Below are 20,479 nucleotides of genomic sequence, written 5' to 3' on the forward strand. Positions count from 1 at the left end.
GCGAGCGAGCTAGCTGATTGTATATATATGCATGCTATTTATGACTAGGAACGGATGATGACAGCGCTGGAACGGTGGCATAGCGTACATAGTTATCCCTTACCTTACAGAGATGAGGTAGCCTTGCCTGTTTGCACACGCGAATTGAATATAAATACACACACTCGTGTCCCTCTCGTAGGAAGTCCGCTGTAGACAATCTTATATCATCAACGACCCTGCGATCAATCGACGGCATGACAGCTCACCACTGTCATCCTTCCGCCCCGCTCCGCCCGCAACCTTCCGCAGTCTCACCCCGCCTCGCGTCTTCCATCCCACACGCCTCCAATTCCATCTACACCTCTCAATTGACCAAAGCATGCTCATTACAAATATGGACCCTCATTCCCATCTCTTCAGGGGCATGGACTAGTCTCTCCTCAATCATAGAAGTCACAGTATCACAAATCTCGACTGTCCCACCCGACCCATCCTCACCCAGCCCACTCTCACACCTCTCCCTTTACGCAGAACCTCCACAGTCACAGCAAGACGAAGTACCTAGCTTTGCATCCTCTTGTCTTTCTGGCATCCTTTGCCGCACTCCACCTTCCCCGCTTACGCTCCAGTGAGGCGGGAGAGAAGCGGGATGTCATGGTTCTCCATCCTACCACCATACCTCGCGATACTTGAGACGTGGATTATACGGCTCTTCGTACGCCCTCTCTCCATCCCCCCTCCCCTCTTTCCCCCCCCCCCCCACAACACCTTCGTCTCCTCTCACCCTTCTCCCCATCACACACCATACTAACCAACCCCTCACTCCCACAGCTCCTCCTCGCCCTCGCAACAATAGCGCCCTGGCTCCTCCTAATCCTCTACGATATCCTCCTCTACATCCTGCGCAGCATATACCATGAAACACCCTTCGTGGGTGGAAGGGCGAGGGGGAGACGGAAGCCGAGGAGACCGATGATCGGGGAGTTGGGCGGGGATATTGGTGGGGGTATAGGTGCGGGTATTGGGGCTGGGGCTGGGGGGTTAGGGTTGGCGAGGGTGGTGAGTTGGGGGTCTGTGGCTGAGGAGGGGGAAGAGGGAGATGATGAGGGGGGTGAGGGGGGTGAGGTAGTGGGGAAAGAAGATGATGAGGGGGTGGGAGTGAGGAAGAGAAGGGAGCGTGGGGAGGGGGGTGGAGGGTTGGGTGTGGATGAGAAGGGGTGAAGAGGGGGATAATTGGGCTTCCATACCATGAGCGTGCATGATTCAAGAGGACGGGGAGGAGGGGCATGGATATGCTATATCAATAATGGCTATAGATATGAGGGAGAGGGCGTGTATATGCTAGGGGTAGTGTGTACATGATATCTTCATTGAAACCCTGGTTACGGGCGAAGAAATTGCTAAGCAAGTGATGTGTTTTGATTGTTATAGGCTTTGCTCGATCCAGAGTGCAGAGATTGGGCTTTGGTGGAGCAGGCCATGAATACGATATCAACGGCCTATCTGGTGTCGCAGAACAGCAAGATTGGGCACGTACGGAAGGACGTCGACGTTCGGGGTTTGAAAACATTGCGAGGATGAAAAGACCCTCCAAAAAGATGAGTGTCATCCCTCTTTTTGAATTCTCTAGTTGACTGTCGAGTCTTTTAGCCAATTGCGCGAGCGTAATGCTCTAGGCTTGTCTCCCATTGATCACCAAGCCAGCCGTATCAAAAATATGGTATCACGTCCTTCTCTGCTTGCTGTGGCTTTGGCGTACGTCCCATCAAAACTGGCAACGTCGCTACCAAGTCACTATCGCCGAGCTTGCTTGGGTACAAGGTTACTGACATTGTCTCACCGTTGCAGTGACATGCCGCTAGTTTATCATCCTACGCATGTCCAACTCTTTCGGAAGCCTTAATCACGCCTCACCTCGCTGAACAGCCCTCGATCAATTCTATCAAGCGTGCTTCTTATTTTCCCTCAGTCCTTCCTTCTCAATACAATCCCAACGGCCTCATTCGTGCCCTGACTTTCTTACTGTACTTCTTCTTATCAACATCATACCGTTCATGCCACCCAAACGCTTCATCACGAACTTCATTCCGCGCTGCCACCCAATCACAAGCGTCTGTCACGTACTGGCCCTCGATAAGGGGGCAATGATCGCACCCGAATCCGTGGTGGTGCGCCATTTTCCATTCTCTTTTTTTGCGCATTCCTAGGACAAGGATTCTTTCTGCCGAGAAGCATGGTATGTTGTACAGTCCGAATGCCTCATATAATAGTAACGGTAGCTTCTCTTCTTTTGGAGTGTCTTTCGTGAGCGAGGATCGTAAGTCGAGTGAGAGGATGTCGGTCGCTCCGGGTAAAAGATTCAGACCGTAACGACGGGTTCCGTCCTCTCTGGATGCGTAGGTTGTGTCGAGTGTCAGTGACTTGAAATGGCAGCCTGAGAGTACGCGCAATTTATCCAGCAAGTCTGAAGAGCGGACGAAGCGGTTATGGTCCTCCGAAAGCCGATGTGATTTGAAGGACTGAAACAAACCGGTGTGAGATGTGAGTCTCATGGTCACAATGTGGACAATGTCAAATTCAATGAGGACGTGTTGTAGGAGTGAGCGGTCGATGACGAAGAAGGAAGTATTTTGAATTGGCCGAATAAGGTCGGATAGATTGCTGCTGATCCTCCAAGTGGAGCTTCCGCAGAAGACTTGCTGTGCTTCTTGGCTGACGAGTTTGCTGGTCGCAACCAGAGCAGACCTGCCATTCGGTACTGGGGCTCTAAGTGTTGTGGGAGACTTGTCCTGCTCATGGCATAGCTTGATACGAAGTGATTCGGGTCTTGTCGAGAGATAGTAGAGCGTGTAGATTTCGTGACGGATCTCGTATGGTAGATCTAGGAATCCCACCATGGTGGGGGAGCCGCGAAATTGTCGGTGAGTATCGGGTGAGGCGACTTTGCTTGTAACCATCAATATGAAAGTGTTGCAGTCTCCAGCTGAATCATCAGCAACAGGGTCATTATGTCTATGGGGGACGAGTCAGGAGTATCTGATGAGTATCTGACGGATTTTTAGATGATGGAAGTGTTGTCAAATGTGGCAAACGCGGGTGTCAAAATATTCCCAACATATGACGCGTTGTGTAACGGCCAAATTTCACTTCATTGGAGAAATCTTGGCCCTGTACCTCTTCTGATCTAGAGGCCACAGTCAGTCCGACCTTCAATCTACAGGTTGCGGGTCTGCAGGGACTGCTACGGTGCGCTCGTTCTGCCTCACATCTACTCGCGGCTCCTAAATAAGGGACAAATCTCACAAAAGAACCAGGGCGATAGGTTGCATCTTCATTCGTTACTAAGATCCTTGGCATATGCAAGCCACATGCAGGATTTTGGTACTTTCGCAATCGGTTTTTCAGCCTTGCCGCAGGCATGCTGTTGGTCTCAACGCCAACTCGGGGGATGCGAAGACAAAATATTTCTGAGGCAGTGCCTGCTATTTTTCCGAATCACATAAAAACCGGCTGCGTACCGGCTGGCTCTTGACTGTCCTACCTGTTCTTTGCATCGCTTTCAATATCACTTTACGGGACTCAGACTCTCTGTCAGACCAAGAGTCCTCAATCATGGATAGCACTCTTCTTGAAAAGCCCATGGATGATTTCTCTCAAGCCATAGAGCCACTGCTATCTTATGATGGCGAGAAAGATCCGGTTGGATGAGGCTCGCACCATGTCACGCAGCGGCAGTGGCAGAATTACCCGGTCTCTTTGAGGGTTGGTGATGAGAGCTTGATAGTGGAGCAACATGGTCAAGATCTTCCAAGCTCTTCGTTTACTGTCAGCTATTGTCCAAGTATGCTTCAACCATCGGAAATCATGGAGGCGGACTTGATAGCGTCTGCCGAATGCAATACGAATGATATCAGAAAAGTGACAAAAACAATGAACAAAGACGACTGGGTGCAGTACAGACCAGTAATCACGGAACTGTACGCCGCAAATAAGCTTGAAAATGTCATGGAGATGATGGAAAACCGATACGGGTTCAGGGCAAGGTATATGTCACTATGTTCTATCTCAATCCATAGATGCTCACTAAATTTGTAGTCGGAAGATGTACAAAGACCGCATTCGAAAATGGAATATCGCAAAGAATGTCAGAGGCGCTGAGATGCAAGCAGCTATTCGCAAGACAACGCAACGGTCGATGGAAGGTAAAGCATCAACAATCACTGTCCATGGTAGGACTGTTTCTGGACATAAACTCAACCGATATCGTAAACGAGTCACCTTTACCTCTGACAACGAAGCGGCAACGCCTCCAGGAATGAGTGTTTTGACACCCCCAGCTTCTCCACTTACAACTCCGCCGGCTCTCGGAATACCAGAGCGAATCTTGAAAATTGGTCAGAACTTCGTAGATGGATCTTTCGAGTCAGTAAATTGGAACGGCCAAATTACTTCTGACTACGTCAATGATCGAGACCAGGGGATGCTGTCAGATTTCGATGCGAACTGCCGGCAAATGGCCGACTTTCTACACCGGAACCGGATTCTACAGGCTACTCAGCTTTTTGATCTATTACTATCAGGCATAAAGGGCATACTGGTCAGCAATAAAATAGAGATTGTCCTAAGGGTGGTAGTAAGTTGTGTTTGCCTAATCGAGGAGCCTATGGGTCGCACTTTTGCGAAAACACTACTTAAGCAATTCTGTGCCATGAATTGTGCGCTGAGAAACCTTGAGCATCCTCTTACTTCGATATTTTCAGATCTTTCAGCGCTCGATGATGACCAGTTTGAACAAACTGGCGAAGCCTTCGCATCGAGTTTCATTGACCGTTGCAGCGTGCACATTGGGTATGCCCATGAAACGATCATTTGGCTCGAAGGAATGGCAGCAGAGAGCTTTTCGAAGACCCTCAAGCAACGAACTTTGGACGCTGTTTATCAGTTGCTCAAGACCTCATCGCGTGACTTGGGACAGACTCACGCGAGGTGCTTGTCCATAAAGATGGATGTTTCGTACCTATTCATGCAGTTTGAACGCTTTGCAGAGGCTCTTGAGGTCTGCGAGGAGGTTCTCAGGCTTGATTCAAAGGCGCGAGCGAAGAATGAAAAGTCTGTAGACTCCACTATCCGGTCTAGCGCTTTAGCATACGCGGCGAGGTGTTATGACGGGCTTCAAGATTATGCCAAGGCAGAGGAATACATGCGCCAGGCAACCTTTAATGGGGCTGAAGCCTATGGATGGAATGACACGCAGGAAATGCGCCATATGCAATGGTTGGCAGATCTTGTGGAAGAATCAGGTCGACCAGAAGAAGCCACCGAGTTGCAGAGACGGCGGGATCAATTGATCGATTCAAGGTGCAGAAACAATTCCGATGCAGAGGAGAAAATATGGCAGGAATGTATTGCTGCAAATCCGCAATTGGAAGCAGAGTACTACCTCAATGAACCTGGTTCTACTTCAACTTCGATGGATCTGCGCGAATGAGGTCAGTAGCGGAGCCTGGAACAAGACTTGAGGCCATTCAGCTTCATATCACTCAAGACCGCTTCCTCACTTAGCAACTCAGTCCGAATTTCCTGCCTATCTTTGGTCGATTCTTCACAACAATATAAACGATTAATGAGGTTTGTGAATTTGAAAGCTCTCTGGGCACATGATAGAATACAAACGAGCTGATTTCTGCACATTCCTCGGTTCCCTCTTGCCCTGTGCAGACTTGGAACTGCAATTGCTCATAAGTGCACTTAATCTCCCATAACAAAATCAAGCCATGTATCTCAGCGAAGCCACTCGTTCGGCCCTCTTCAATGCAGGTTTGAGATGGGAAACAATTCCCCAGTCACACTCACCCAACATCCAACCCCTCCAAAAATTGATCTGCCATCTTCTCTCCCCTCCTTCTCGCAATCTCCTTCCTCCGCTCCTCCACCTCCCTCTTCTTCCTCTCCCTCCGTTCCTCCCTCTCCCGCCCCATCTTCTCCGTCTCCTCCCTCGCCCTCCCCAACTCCTCCATCTGCCCCTTCCTCTCCTCCCCATCCCTACTAAACCTATAGAACCCCACCCCTTTACTCCTCGCCTCACTACTCGCATCATAATGCACCTCCTCCGGCGGGGTGGCACTCCGATCCCGTTTCCCCACCAGATTGTCCATGCGCTTCTGCGCCATCTCATCCGGGTTGAAAGCCGCCGCTTGCACTGTATCCCCCACAATCAAATTCTCCGGCCTCTGAGGCAGGGCAGAGGATTCCGCTAGTTCTTCTCCGGCGTATTTCGCCGCGTTCATGGATCGAGTTGTCTTCGCGGCCTCTTTCTGAGTCCCCTTCCGCACGCGCCCGAATTCGTCTTCGTATTCTACCATCTCTTCCGTACCGTTTGCACCGGCGTCTTCGTCGCCAGAGGTGGCATAGTCGTCACTACTCCCCTCCTCCCCCTCGCCATCCCCCTCTGGCCCCTCCGCCCATTTCCGATCAAAATCCACCAGACCGTCCCGTTCCTTATCCCTGTGCCCCGTAGTAGGCACGTAATCTCCTCTCTTCATACTCGCGTACAATCTGCTCTTCTCCTCCATCTTCCGCTTCGAGCGATGCCAGGATGCGGCGTCCACGTCTTGGGAAGTCGTGGAGTGCGTCTGTTGCAAGCCATCTTGGGAGATGTCTGCTAGGGCGCGCTTTTTGGTGTTGCGGTTTGAGGTGTGGAAGATGTCGTCTTTGGATCTTGGTTTTGAGGGGCGCGTCGGGTGGGGTTTCGTGGTTGTGGAGGAGGCGAGGAGGGAGGAGAGGGTCGAGGTAAAGGCGGAGTTGGAGGCTGAGTTAGTGGTGGAGGATTTCGGGGGCCGGGGTAAGCCATAGAGGGAGGGCTTGGATGTCATGGTATACTCATGTAATCGTTAGGATCAGAGCTGGCCCTCTTGCGCTTTGTCAAGGACGGTCGTTGAGTGAATGAGGGCGTGCTAAAAATAAATCGGTCGAGCGCCGGGCACCTAATGTAAGAAATGCCAGTGCCAAGACATGGCTGTCCGAGGGGTCTTCGAGTTCCCTGCATCTTCCTCTACAAGGAGCTGGAAAGAAACTTGGAAATCCTCGAGATCGGCTCTTTTAGCCGCTCGAAACCATAGTTCAGGAATGCTATGTCCAGCAACTCGCTCGCATTTGCCGGTATATCCATCGCCTCTGGCAGTACCACTCAGTGCAGTCAGCAGTACAACTTCTCGGACAGATCTGGGCCACCGCCCCTTGTGACATTCTTACATGACTTCTGAAAGAAAGACAGACGTCCGAGTATACCCTCAATGCATATCTGCCCGTTTGGAAAGGATATGCAATGGACAAAGGTCAGAAAATCAGCCTGTAAGCATGCAGCTAGATAATTGCAACCACGTGAAGTGGATAAGAACATCTTGCCACATACCACTTTGCCATTTCTGGAAATACAGATATATACCTGACGACGATATTTGTGGGGTATTGGGGTCCTGAAAGCTTGCGAGCCTCCAATCATAGGATTGGGGCTTGATGTCCGGGTGCATCACTTAGTATTTATGGTACCCTTTAATGCAACGCACCACACGGAATCGGTCGACGAATACTGGTATTTCTGAACTCTCTCTCTCTCCCGTTGTCAGCCTGAGAAGTCATGCCTGCTAATACTGCGATTTCCAGAACGTGATTTGATCAGAAATCACGCACTCTCTGAACCCGAGCACAGCCAAAAGGATGTTGGTACTACCAATTTGCACTTCACTCAGCCCATCTTTGACATATAAAGAGTTCTCTTCCTGCCATCAAGTTTCCCCCAGAAGCTCCATCACTACTAATTGAATCAACACATCAAATACACCACAGCTTTTCTCTCAGTTCGGTATTTTAGCCCTCCCAAAGACACCCACAATGAAGTTCACCATTGCCGCCGCTATTGCCCTCCAGGCTGCCAGTACACTTTCCACTCCAGCTTTAAACTTCCAGGCCGAACTTAATTTCACTGGTGTTGATGCTGCAGACTCATATGTAGTGTTTGCTCAGACCAATGCACCAAATACCTTCTTCATCGGTACGTCAAAGCGTCTCCTCATGACCTCAATACACCCTAGATGATACTAATCCTTTCTTGTGTAGACCATCCAAATGTCAGCGTTTCAAAGATCAGCTTGTTGGGCGAAGTCATCTGCACCGTTTTCGGCTCAGAGGGCAGCAGTACTACGCTGGCTGGAGACTCCACAGCTGATGTTGGGCCACCACAACCACAAGTGAGTGGGTCATGCGAAGTCTTCTAGGCGATTTCACAACGCTCGGATGCTAGAAAGGAGCCATCGTCGTGCGACATTCATCGCGAGTGGGAGGACCGGACGTCATTCATTTTTGCACTATCTGCGTCGTTGTGGAACTTTGGAATGACTTCACACTCTTTCGATATGTTTTCAAGGTAAATTCGTCCACAGAAGAAAAAATCAAGAAAGCCCCGAAGCCTCAGCGATTTTGTTTGCCAATTCTATTTGGATGACGCTCGCGAGAAAATGTGGCTGGACCAATGTCTGCGTCGAGCTGCAAGCTTTGACACACAGAAACAAGAATCATACATGTTTCGTTCTTGACCCTGCATTCGCGGCTCTTTCTTATCTCGATGCTCAAGCTATTAGCAGCACAGACTCGCTCATTATTTCCCGGTCTCTGTTCCGATTCGTGTGGACGGCTCCAACGCCCAACGCGCATGCGCGAAACTGACAGAAAGTGCGTCAATCGTCAACTTTATCCGCGAGACCTTGTTAAAATTGGTACGAATAATGAAACTGGAGGCAGTGCATTGATTGATAACATCATCACTTGAACAAATCTTCCTCACCCGCTATATTCGAGGTGACTTATTACAGACGCCTTCCAAGTATGTAAATGCACGTTTCACAGCCCCTTCATCATTTCGGTCCTTGCAGTTGGGGCCTGGACTACCCCTAACGCCAAAGTCTACAATGCACCATGTCTGTACACTGATCTGCGGGCTCATTTGGCTCTTTGTTCATGCTGCATGTCTCGCTTTAGGCCAGACAGATGCCGGCGTCCAAATTCACAACGACACAGATCCTATCAATTCGACAACTACAAATGTTGATCAAGGACCAATAGATTGGTCAGCTGGAAACAGCACTTCCAATGTATCCTCAGCTCTAACGTTCGATCCGACAAAACTATATTGCGACTCGAAAGACCTCCAACCAGCACAGCCGTACGTACCATTAGAACCTCCCTTCCCCCATCAACCGAGACGCACATACATGCATGATGGCCCTCAAGATATCCCTCCCATCATCTATAATATCTCATTGCAAAAAAAAAAACCCTGAAACCCCTACGAACCCTACTCACACCTACACAATCCTTGACAGCTCACCCCAACTAACCACACCCCATCGCAGAGCCTACTTCGGCGAGCCCGAACTCTGGCAATGCTACATCCCCGTCACCCTCCCCTCGCGCAGCGCCTTCTCGCCCACCAACACGCTCGTGATCCAAATGAAATTCCAGAACAAACGCCCTGTAGTCCCCGCGACCGTCAACCTGGGCGAACTCATGCTCGCCGTAATAAACGGCACGACCACGCTCTCCGAGCGCATCGCCAACGAATCCAACATCTACATGCCCCTCTCCTCCAACTCCTCCGCTCCCCTCATCACCCCCTTCGCCTACGGCAACACCGCCATCTATCTGGAGACCTCGCCCTGTTACGGCCATATCGCTCTCGGCCCCTTCTTGGAGAGTAGTATGGAGGTGCCCCGGTATAGTGATGTCGCGCTGTGGTTGCAGGCCGTCGTGCAGCTGATTGTTGGGAAGGCGAGCGTGCAGCTCGATGTGGGCAGTGGCCAGATTTTCTGGTATGCGGGCCGCTGGGAGCCGTATCCGATTGATTATAGGCTGAGGAGGCATTTGGGGCTTTTTAATGTGCAGACTGTTAGTACGGGGTTTAGCCCGCTTAGTAGGGTTTTTGGGTATCAGTATAAGTGTGACCTTGGAGGGGGAGGGGGAGAGGGGGATGGGACGGTGCAGACGTCGTAGGAAATCTTGGGAGGGGATTGGAGGAGCTTGTGGTGAGTATATATTATAGATGAGGGTACTGGGTTTGATATAAGCTATATCGGAGCATGCGGCTTGATCTGTCCGTTTTGTCTGTCCGGGTTTCGTCGGCTACGCGTATGTTGATGCTATGGCCGATTTGGGTTGTGCAAAATCAAGGCTGGTGGTACTGATTGATTTATTCGGAGCACGAGCGCAGTATATGGCATATGACTAGCAAACGAGGCGCTTTGACGCGGCAATCTCATTGACAAAGTAGGACAATGTTCACTTGACGGATGTCGGTATTTTACACGCCGTAGGGATGTGTCGACGAAGTAAGTCCGCTGACTGCTATGTATGACACCGGAATGTTGGATTTCTCTGGAACAATGCAAGACTGGTATCGCATCACATCTTGCGTGTGACCCTCGTGTCGAGGCATTGTGTGGTCGCCTAGCATGGCAATATCTTCGCTTTCTGTGGCGACACATTCGCCGTGAGAGCCTAGCAACATCTCTCAAGATTCGTACTACTTAACGTTGATTGTTCCTTGCCAATTTCTCATCTTGCTTTCATTTCTTGCAACAAATAAAGCACACCATCATGGCGAAGACATTGAACGATCTTCCCGAGGAACTTCTCATTATGATAGTCCGAGAAGTACGGAAGCTCCGTAAGGAACCAGGTAAGAGTACAATGGAAAGTACAATGGACTCGACTCAGCGCTCCTTCACTGATCTGCTCAACATGTCCCTCACCAGCCGACGCCATCACGCCATCGGGATGCCTATGTTGAACAGCGTTCTCATTGCCATTATAAGACTCTTCCTACCTCCTTGGCATCCGAATATGCCCAAACTGGACACGCGTGGTAAATCGATCCAGCTGAGGGAATATGTCGAGAATATCCGTCTCGCTGGCCCTTTCACAAAGTGGATCATGAGGCTGACAGCGCCCAAGACTCCTTGGCAGCTTCCCTCGCTTACGATGCATACACGGGGCTTTGGACGAATCAGTTTGATATCCGCCCGGATTGGGTCCCCGGCCTGCGAGACGATTTACAGACGTACATGTGGCATGAACAGACGGCTTTGTTGTGTAAACTGAAAAGCTACTATCCGGATTTGATTGCTCTGAAGTTTGTTGAAGAGAGTAATGTATTTGAGGTCTCAACTGTTGAGAAAGAGAATGATGCGGTTGCAGGCGAGGAGAATGGGGCTGTTCAAGTAGAGAATGCGACGGGTTGAACGAATGGGGATCTCTGTTGGGGTTGAAAGGACTTTGATATAGGCGGTTTGATTTAGAGGTCTGCAATACGTATGCTCGATGTGATCAGCGAAAAGAGGCATACATTAGCTTGCTATTTCAGTGTCAGGCAGTGCGCCTTTTGCATAAAATTGTGTCTACTTGTCAAAGGAACTGCCATGACGACAGGCGATGCTCTTGGCCCAAGAAAGATGCTGTAGTGACTGTAACAATTCCCGACCTGTTACTATGGGAATGTATATTGTGCCACTTGAACTTTCCGGCTCGTAAATATCCCGTAAAAGATCAATTTGTCTGAAGTACATGTCTCTTCTAATCTTTATGACCTCGCGTTCAGCGATCGAGATGCTGAGGGAGTAGAAATTCCACGGTGAGGTGATATTGCTTCCTCAGGTAAGTGTCGAGATATGCAAAGGTACCTTTGGCCTGTTGCGAGGTCTCCAGTGAGGAAATGGGTGGGGCAATATCAACGGCTTCTGAGCCGTTTCAAGCGAGCCGAAAGTAAGTTTTCGCATCCTCCAAGCTTTATCTCCTTTTATGAATATCAATTGTCGTACAATTTCCATCGTGTAAGGATACAAGCCGACGTGCTCTTTGAATGTAATCGCAAATCGTTGTCTACCTGCGTCAGAAAGCTGACAGAATGTGACAACTTCTCGCCCCTCCACAGAGCGCCATGACTTCAACCTGAATGTTTCCATGTCTAGAGGTATACCTTTGGGTTTGCGATACATAGGAAGACTTCTGCCCTTTGTCGGCAAAGGTTTGCATGGACAATACTCTGCGGTTTTTCGCATTGTCCAGGCCTGGAACCTGTCGTCGAGACGAATAATATTGAAGAAATAATTCGCCAACTTTGCCCTACCCTCAGGGCCCGCAGTGTCCTTCCACGTATCGTCGCAGGTCAAATGTTTCGCAAGAGATCCAATAACGGTTTCCAGGAGTGTGGTTAGGAGAGGCGTGATCAGTGCATGGTAATGGTGATTCGTGAGCGAAAAGTTGAAAACGGCTCGTAGAGTCTCGAAGGCTACGTCCCATTCACAAGGCCTCATACTTTTTATGTCTGCTATCAAACTCCAACCTACGCATTCATCCCAGTCCAGATCGACCCATGCGTATTTCAAGAAGTCGCAGGCATCTGACTTGGATGGATAGTATGAAAAAGGGGTTTGCGTAACACTGTTCACTATCTGGAGCTGCAGCTCCGCTGGTAGCTTGTTCATGTCTTTGTACACTGTGAGACGAGACTAGTAACTGAATAATGAGCGTTCGTAGGATTGTTTTGTCCTTGATGCGACAGGCATCACTGGAACAATGATACTGCTGCCTAGCATCCGGACCGGAAAATATATCTTCCGGTTCGTTCATCTGGAGGGTTGGTTGTTGCATGGCCACGCCAAGTCCTATAGCCAATTTTAGGGAGATAGATCCTAGATAGTGCCTTGTAAGCCAGGCCTCGAAGGTTGAAGTTGCCCTTCTTTCGCCCCTGCGAGTTTCGCGTGGCCATGTTCCAATAGACCAACCCGAGGGAGCTGCTCATGAAAGAGGCCCACGAGACCGCCTTTGAATGACATGGGAGATTCCGGCTATACGTCTCTCATGTTTGAGCCTCAAGGTCCTTATAGTTTCTATTGAGTCAATAATAGCTTGAACGACACTTAGGAAGAGATCCTTTGTTAGAGAGCGTATCTTGGCAATGAAAGTAGCACGGAAATTAGATATTAACAAAGCAGTTCATGATATTCGCTCTTGATCAACTGAAAGTCCACCATATAGTCCGCCACGTTACCATACTCTCACAGCCCGTTCCCCCAACCATCAGTTTCACATCACAACCTCCTTACCCCTACTATTTTCACTCTCGAGCCACCAGTCACACCTCTTTCATCAATCGGTCGAATTCATGAATTGCCTGTCTTTTTAACCAATAAGATAGATTGATGGACTAATCAGCTTATCTGTCAATCAAGATATCTTAAATAAGGCTTTCTTAACATTAAGAAGCCAGATTCCTTATTCTTTTTTTTTAATTTTATCTTGAATTCTAAAATTTCAATCAAAATAAGTTTCAAAGCTTTTTAATTAAATATTATTAGCTTCAAACCTCGCTATCTCTTGCAAGATATTGCTTTATAATAATAACGGCGAAGACAAGCATCATCTCAACTTGCGAATACATAATATTAATAGTAATATAGAAAGCTTTAATACACTTTAACTAAAAGCTTCTAGAGTAAGAGGATTAGCTTATATCCCTTAATAGAGCCATTTTTGTTAGCTACCTTATTAACGTATAAGTAATTGATTCATCAATTAAACACGGATTGATTAATAAGAGCTGGTTGATCAATCAGCCAGCTGACTGATCAATAAGGTGACCGAATTCAGGAACTCGGCCGATTGATGAAGGAGGTGTGACACCTTGCTGCCCCACGTATCACTCGTCATGGCACCCACGTTCGCCTTCCTCAAAACCTCTCTCGACGAAAAATCAGCCTCTTGCACCATTATCCCCTCCACCCTCGAAATCTCCAAGAACGGCCTTCTAGCCGCAGTCTGCCCATACCCCAAACAAACAGCCTCCTCATTAAAACTCTTCAGCATACAGACCATCCCCGCAGGCTCAATATTACTACGCCCTTTCTCAACTACCTCCATCGGCAAATCTTCAACCCATGCACTATTGAAGTACGGCTGGCCTACGAAATAAGATGGCGAGATAGGCCGATCGATATGGAAGAGCCGATAGCGCGACGGCGCCGTCATGCGCACCACGAATTTGCGGAAGATAGGGGGAGGGAAGCGAGGCTTGTGACGTACGCGTTGAATTGCTCGAGCTTTGTGCCGTGGATTGCGGAGAGTTTTTGTTCGTGGTGCCAGGGCGCTAGGCGGGCGTATGTTACGATGCCTTTGTGGAGTTCGGAGAGGACTGGGGCTGCGATCGCGTGGTAGTACTTATTTGTGAGCGCGATGTTGAGGACGGTGGTTATGACTTCGTGGCTGGCTGTTAGGTCTGAGGAGGAGGAGAAGGCGGGGTCAGATATGTAGGTTTCGAGGATCATTTTGTGGAGTTCTAGGGGGAGCTTGTCCATGGTGGCGACTATGAAGCTCACGAGCTGGTTCCAAAATTGGTGAGAAGGTGGGTTGGTAAAGAAGTAGGAACGATTTAAGTTTAATAAAAGCAGTGAATGTCACACGTGGGAATGTGTGAAAGACAGAAACCGTGGCATCTAGAGATATGTGGATGTGCATATCGTTGTTCTACAATGTGTTTAAAAATTACGACACTATCACAGAGAACGAAATATCACACTACCGATGAGTTCTCAGCACATGACACATGATTTTACAAACGCGGAAAAGTTCAACTCAGATCTTCACATACCTCTGAATCGATCGCTGAGTATATATATATATACACTGACACCCTGCTTCGTGTATATTACTCACCCCCCTACGTGACAATCACACCCTCGACACCTCAATCTCCTCCCCAGCCTCAAGCCATCTCAAACAGATCGCTCCCGGATTATGGCACTTCAAGAAACACAAACTATAAACCTCATGCGATCCAGCATACCTCTCAGGCAACCCCTCCACAAAGTCCCACACATACTGCCTGACATACACAGATGGCGTATAATCCGCACGATAGGAAGCTTTGAATCTGAACGGCGTCACTGGCGCCGTTCTGCGGACCACCCAGCGCAAAAGTCTGCGATCTAGACTCGCTATGTTGATCATGATGTAGTGGTTGAGTTGCTGGCGTTTTATTGTCCGTCGTCGATCAGGATGGTAGGATTGAGGGTTGTGACTGCTGTGCCAGGGAGGGGGGTAGGTGTTGCTTATGAGTTTGTCGAGATAGGAGTTGAGGATTGGTGTCACGATGTTGTGGTAGTAGTGGTTTGTCAGCGACAAGTTGAGTAAGGCTTGAAGGGTCTGCGCGGTTGGCGGTGACAATTGTCATATCTGATCATCGTTCGTAAACTCCGGTGCGCGCAGCAGATCGTCTTGAAGGTGCTCTATGATGTTGAGGTCGAGTTCGGTGGGAAGTTTGTTCATTACGCTTGAGTTTGTGGGGAAGGATGGATGGTAAGAGTGTTAGACTTGGTCGAGGAATGCTCTACAGGATCGTTGGCAATTCGGTGGTCTTGTTAGATTGTGCTCTGTTTAAAGAAGAGAGCCTTTTGAATTTGCGCAGTGTTTATATGTAATCCTGCGACGGGTATGTGCATTCAAAACTGTGAACCACAAGCAGCGCAGCCGAGACATACACAAAGACTTGGACAAGGGAAGTCTAAGACGGAACTGCGAGAACAAACATCGCCGAGACAGCGGGTATCAAGTCTTGGAGTGAAGAAAGGTATCTTGAAAGATTCATGGTACTTCGAAGAAGATATCATTCACACAATGCGTGTGTACGAGACCTTTGCATACCGTTCCAGCCCCAAAACTTCCTAGCTACCTCCAAGATCTTTCCTTCTCCCCCGCATCCTTTTCATTATGTCTGTACCCTTTCAATACAATCTTACTATCCTGCCACTGTTGTCCGCCGCAGTAGAATGCTCTCATGAAATGACTCACGTGTTAACAAGATGTAATATGCCGAACCAGGATATCTTTGGGAACAGAGAGGGCGCGGATTAACGGATGTGCACGAGATGGTCGGGATGTATAGAGGAGGGTGAGAAAGCTAGGATGGGTGCTGTAGTTGCAAGAAATCGGCAGTGTCCTAATCTTGCGTGGATAGCTACGACTATCGTCAGTAAAAATCGAGATATACTGAGGTTGAGGAGGACGAACTATTATATTAAATTGTCAATGTCAAACCAGGATGCCTTTGGGATCGAGAGGAAGGAGTTCAAGGAGGGAGGAGTTATCTATTCTGAAGCGCCAAGATTTGATGGTGTATGTGTGATCTGATCTGCGATGATTGTCAGTGAGAGTCAATTGCAAGGATCTGAGATACTGGCTTTTCTGTTGGGGCTCGTACGCCAAACCAGGGTACCTTTGGGATCAAGAGGAGGGCGAGGATGGAATGTGAAGGATCTGTAGGAGTTCTGTAGATGTCAGCGTACTTTCTTATGTCGTACTTCAAAGAAGTACAATATATCGAGTTCTTTTTCTGTCTTTCTGTTTATGCCCAGCCTTCCGTTTTCCAACTTGTTCTGTCTTTCTGCTTTTTGCCCCCGGTTACATTTTCCAACTTGTTCTGTCTTTCTACTCTTTGCCCCCGGTTTCTTTCCAACTTGTTCTGTCTTTCTGCTTTTTGCCCCCGGTTACATTTTCCAACTTGTTCTGTCTTTCTACTCTTTGCCCCCGGTTACTATTTCCAACTTGTTCTGTCTTTCTACTCTTTGCCCCCGGTTACTATTTCCAACTTGTTCTGTCTTTCTGTTCCTTGCCCCGCCTTCCGTAATTGTTCTGTCTTTCTGTCTTTCTGTCTTTCTGAGATGCAGTTTAGCCTCATATGCTCAGGAGGAATCATGGCCTGGAGGGGAGGGCTTTGAGGGGGAGGACGTATGCGTGGGAGGGAGATTGCTTGGAAGGAGGAGATCGGGGTGTAGAATAGAAGAGTATGATGGAGGTGACAAAGAATGAAGAAGATGATAGTGCTGTAATGAAGGGAAGATGTTGAATGATGGAATGGGAGTGTGGTAGATGTGGTGAGGAAGATTGTCCGTCAGAATGGTTGCTGCAGTGAAAAGATCACTTGGAGGAAAAAAGAAGAAGGAAGAAGGGAGAAGAGAGATGGGTTTCTTATAAGCCTCCCAGATTCAGACTATCCTGAAAACGTTCTCGACCCCACTCGTCCGCCACCGTGATTGCCTGATGGCGCATTCTCAAATTACCACCAGGCGTTTTCACTGCAGAACAGACGAGCAAGGACAGGAAGAAAGCGCCCACTTTCAAACATCTCCACTCCATCGGAGGGTGACTACCCTTCGTAACTTCATGTTTTCGTGCGTGCAGACATGGAATGCATCGCCCACGTCAAGCTTCATTTCCTGGCTCGAGCATGCCCAAAGCCGTAGCAACGCGTTGCTCCGATGTCGATCTTCAAGCCACGGGCGCTCAGGCCATGATAGCAGGTCACCAGACTGTACGGCAGGTGGGTCTGGTGGATACTTCCAAGGGAAATGTTTGTGGCGTTTTGGCACCGGTCGTCCTGGACATTCCTCCCTACACACATGTTCCCTCGATCGTGCGATAGACTTTCGTTCGCATGCCACTGCTCAATATGGTGAGCACATTGTATTTCAATGGGCAGCACTTACTTCACTGTCTGATTCCAAGTCCGCAATACCGATCCAAAATCCAAAGGCTGGGTGGCGCCAATTGGCTTTGGCAGGCGTTGTGAGCCACCACCTTGACATCCTGCTCCACCGGTCAATGCACCCTTCAGGCCAATGCCTTTCACGGTCACTGTCGCCGTGTCAACAAGCCCCGTACCCGTCCCGGTAGAGAGCAAGATTCCCTGGAGTGTGGATGTTGGACTGGCACGTCCCTTAGGAGGTCCTTCCCAATACGGTACCGCGCGCCACGAACGTCTAAATTCTGTATTTCCCCCTTTCGCTCTCAAGTACATGGGACCTTTTTCCATCAAGGCAGCAGCTTTTGCCTGAGAAGATACTTGGAAAACAACGTAGCAGGTGGCTGCATGCTCACATCATTGAATTCTCACCCTTCGAAAGGTTCGAAAAATTGGCGTTGAAATTGTCGATTTTGGCTGCTGACAGTGGATCATCGTGGCTTGTACGAATTTGACCTTTGGAAATTGATCTTGAATTCTAGGGCCAGCCTCTTTCGACTTGTTTCCACGGTGTCCCTTGCGGCGGGCGCACTTGCAAAGTTTTCAAGGTTTCCGCTTTTCCGTCTCCCTTCTATATAAGTCTGACTTCTTGCTCCTTAGATCTTCTTTCTCTTCTTTCATAGAATGGCAAACATCTCAGCATCACGTCTTCTTCCTCACCAAAGCCTAGTCACCCATTCCACATCCTCCTCCACGTCCTCCTCCACGTCCTCCTCCACGTCCTCCTCCTCATCCTCCCCGCGTCCTCACCGATCCCAAAGATATCCTGGTTTGGCCCACAACGGCGAATCGAAGTGTCAGTCATCTTCTGCACACCCAGTCCGCGTTCACTGACATCAACTCGCAGATTCTACAATATCACATCATCATTCGAACAATGCAACCGATCAAATGTCTACTATCACACACACTGGCTCACTGAGCTTACATCCTCCTCAGGAGAGCCTGCTTGCGCGCGGGCTTGATGATTGAGCTGGTCTTCATGTCACTCATGACAATCTGTCTGGCGTTGGCAATTCTTGGAACCTATCCATCCATCTTTCGAGTGCATCAAATCTACGCTGCTTACCTTGGGCTTCACGTCACACATGACAATTTGTCTGGCGCCAGACAGATCTGATCATCGAGATGCAATTTTTGGAACCTATTCAGTTATGAGTGCAATTTTACACGGCTTACCTTGGGCTGATGACAGTCTGGCTCAAGACAGATCTGATCATCAAGAGCAATTTTTGGAACCTATTCATTTGTCAAGTGCATCCATTCTACGCTGCTTACCTTGGGCTTCATGTCACTCAAGACAGTCTGGCTCAAGACAGATCTGATCACTGAGTGCAATTTTTGGAACCTGTTCATCGAGTGCACAGAATCTACACGCTTACCTTGGGCATCACGTTACTCATGATAGTCTGGCTCAAGACAGATCTGATCGAGTGCAATTTTTGGAACCTGTTCATCGAGTGCACAAAATCTACACGCTGACCTTGGGCATCATGTCACTTATGATAGATCTGGCTCACGACAGATCTGATCATCGAGTGCAATTTTTGGAACCTCTCCCACATATCGAGTGCATCACTTTTATACGCTTACCTTGGGCATCATGTCTTATGTCAATCTGGCTCAAGACAGATTTGATTATCGACATGCAATTTTTGGAACCTATTCATCTATCAAGTGCATCATATCTACACGCTGACCTTGGGCTTCATGTCACTCATAGGAGTGCAATTTTTGGAACATATCCAATCATCGAGTGCAACAATCTTACATGTTTACCTTGGGCATTATGTCTAATGACAGTCTGGCTCAAGACAGATTTGATCATAGACATACAATTTTTGGAACCTCTCCATTTTCCGAGTGCACAAAACCTACACGCTTACTTTGGGCATCAAGTCACTCATGACAAGCTGACTCCAGACAGATCTTGATCATGAAGACATATTTTTTGGAGCCTTTCCATTCTCCGAGTGCATCATTTTACACGCTTACCTTGGGCATCATGTCTCATCACAATCTGGTTCAAGACAGATTTTGATTATGTAGACACAATTTTTGGAACCTATCCATTTTCCGAGTGCACAAATTTTACACGCATGCTTGATAATCAAGCTGGGCATCACGTCACTCATGACAATCTGGTTCAAGACAGATCTTGATCATTGAGATGCAATTTTTGGAACCTGTTCATCTACCTTCTCAGGAGTGCATTTTTACACGCGGGCTTAATGCAGAAGCTGGTCTGTCCTCATGACAGTCTGCTAACACATAGACTTGACCATCACTCAACCTAACCTCCCTCTTACATCCTCCGACTGATCATACGTCTATCGTACCTCCGACCCGATCATTGACCCAAAGGTATCCTGGTTTGGCCAATGACAGCAAAAAATAACTGTCAGTCTCCGCCCTACAATCAATCCGAATTTGCTAATAGCCTCTGCAGATTATTTCACGTCTTCTCACATCTATCTCCTTGTTTCTGTTTCAACACCACTTCGGTATTCACCTCACCTTGTCTAGACTCCACTCAGAATATAGCTGACTTTTTGCAATTCCAAACTTCCCTCCCTCTTACCTTTCGGAGACAAAGAGCAACCTCCGACAATCGTCACTGCATCGAAAGGTTTTGGCAATTGCTGCGGTGCCGGGCAGCATCCTCTTCAGGTCCGTCACGCGTGCTGGAGTCGGCCATCTACTCGATCAGCGCTATGGTTCCAGACAGCAAACTTCCACCAACCACCATGATGCCGGATAGCCTGAACAAGCATACAAGGCCAGACATTGTTCAGCAATAGCTGCGGTGCGAGCGAGCTCCCTTTCCCGCTTTTGACCAATCGATGCCCGAGGACCTGTCACACCATATCTTGG

The 20,479-nt window shown here is 48.6% G+C and overlaps 5 protein-coding genes across 5 annotated transcripts; 3 read left to right on the forward strand and 2 right to left on the reverse strand.

Moving 5' to 3' along the window:
* Positions 1-1,961: 1,961 nt before the first annotated feature.
* On the reverse strand, positions 1,962-2,879 carry KY384_000766 (uncharacterized protein; the record flags this gene model as incomplete). The annotated part of the gene is made up of 1 exon (XM_044809300.1): positions 1,962-2,879. One exon carries the CDS (start codon positions 2,877-2,879, stop codon positions 1,962-1,964), a length of 918 nt encoding a protein of 305 aa, XP_044665287.1.
* Positions 2,880-3,846: 967 nt separating this feature from the next.
* Positions 3,847-5,470, forward strand: KY384_000767 (uncharacterized protein; the record flags this gene model as incomplete). The annotated part of the gene is made up of 2 exons (XM_044809301.1): positions 3,847-4,025; positions 4,078-5,470. 2 exons carry the CDS (start codon positions 3,847-3,849, stop codon positions 5,468-5,470), a joined length of 1,572 nt encoding a protein of 523 aa, XP_044665288.1.
* Positions 5,471-5,831: 361 nt separating this feature from the next.
* On the reverse strand, positions 5,832-6,854 carry KY384_000768 (uncharacterized protein; the record flags this gene model as incomplete). The annotated part of the gene is made up of 1 exon (XM_044809302.1): positions 5,832-6,854. One exon carries the CDS (start codon positions 6,852-6,854, stop codon positions 5,832-5,834), a length of 1,023 nt encoding a protein of 340 aa, XP_044665289.1.
* Positions 6,855-7,872: 1,018 nt separating this feature from the next.
* Positions 7,873-10,026, forward strand: KY384_000769 (uncharacterized protein; the record flags this gene model as incomplete). Its single annotated transcript, XM_044809303.1, has 4 exons — positions 7,873-8,032; positions 8,098-8,228; positions 9,021-9,199; positions 9,390-10,026. The coding sequence occupies 4 exons, from the start codon at positions 7,873-7,875 to the stop codon at positions 10,024-10,026; spliced, it is 1,107 nt and encodes a 368-aa protein (XP_044665290.1).
* A 603-nt stretch (positions 10,027-10,629) lies between these two features.
* Positions 10,630-11,273, forward strand: KY384_000770 (uncharacterized protein; the record flags this gene model as incomplete). Its single annotated transcript, XM_044809304.1, has 2 exons — positions 10,630-10,958; positions 10,979-11,273. The coding sequence occupies 2 exons, from the start codon at positions 10,630-10,632 to the stop codon at positions 11,271-11,273; spliced, it is 624 nt and encodes a 207-aa protein (XP_044665291.1).
* Positions 11,274-20,479: the final 9,206 nt, after the last annotated feature.

The sequence above is a fragment of the Bacidia gigantensis genome (genome assembly GCF_019456465.1).
Source record: "Bacidia gigantensis strain McMullin 20006 chromosome Unknown contig_74, whole genome shotgun sequence".
NCBI lineage: Eukaryota > Fungi > Ascomycota > Lecanoromycetes > Lecanorales > Ramalinaceae > Bacidia > Bacidia gigantensis.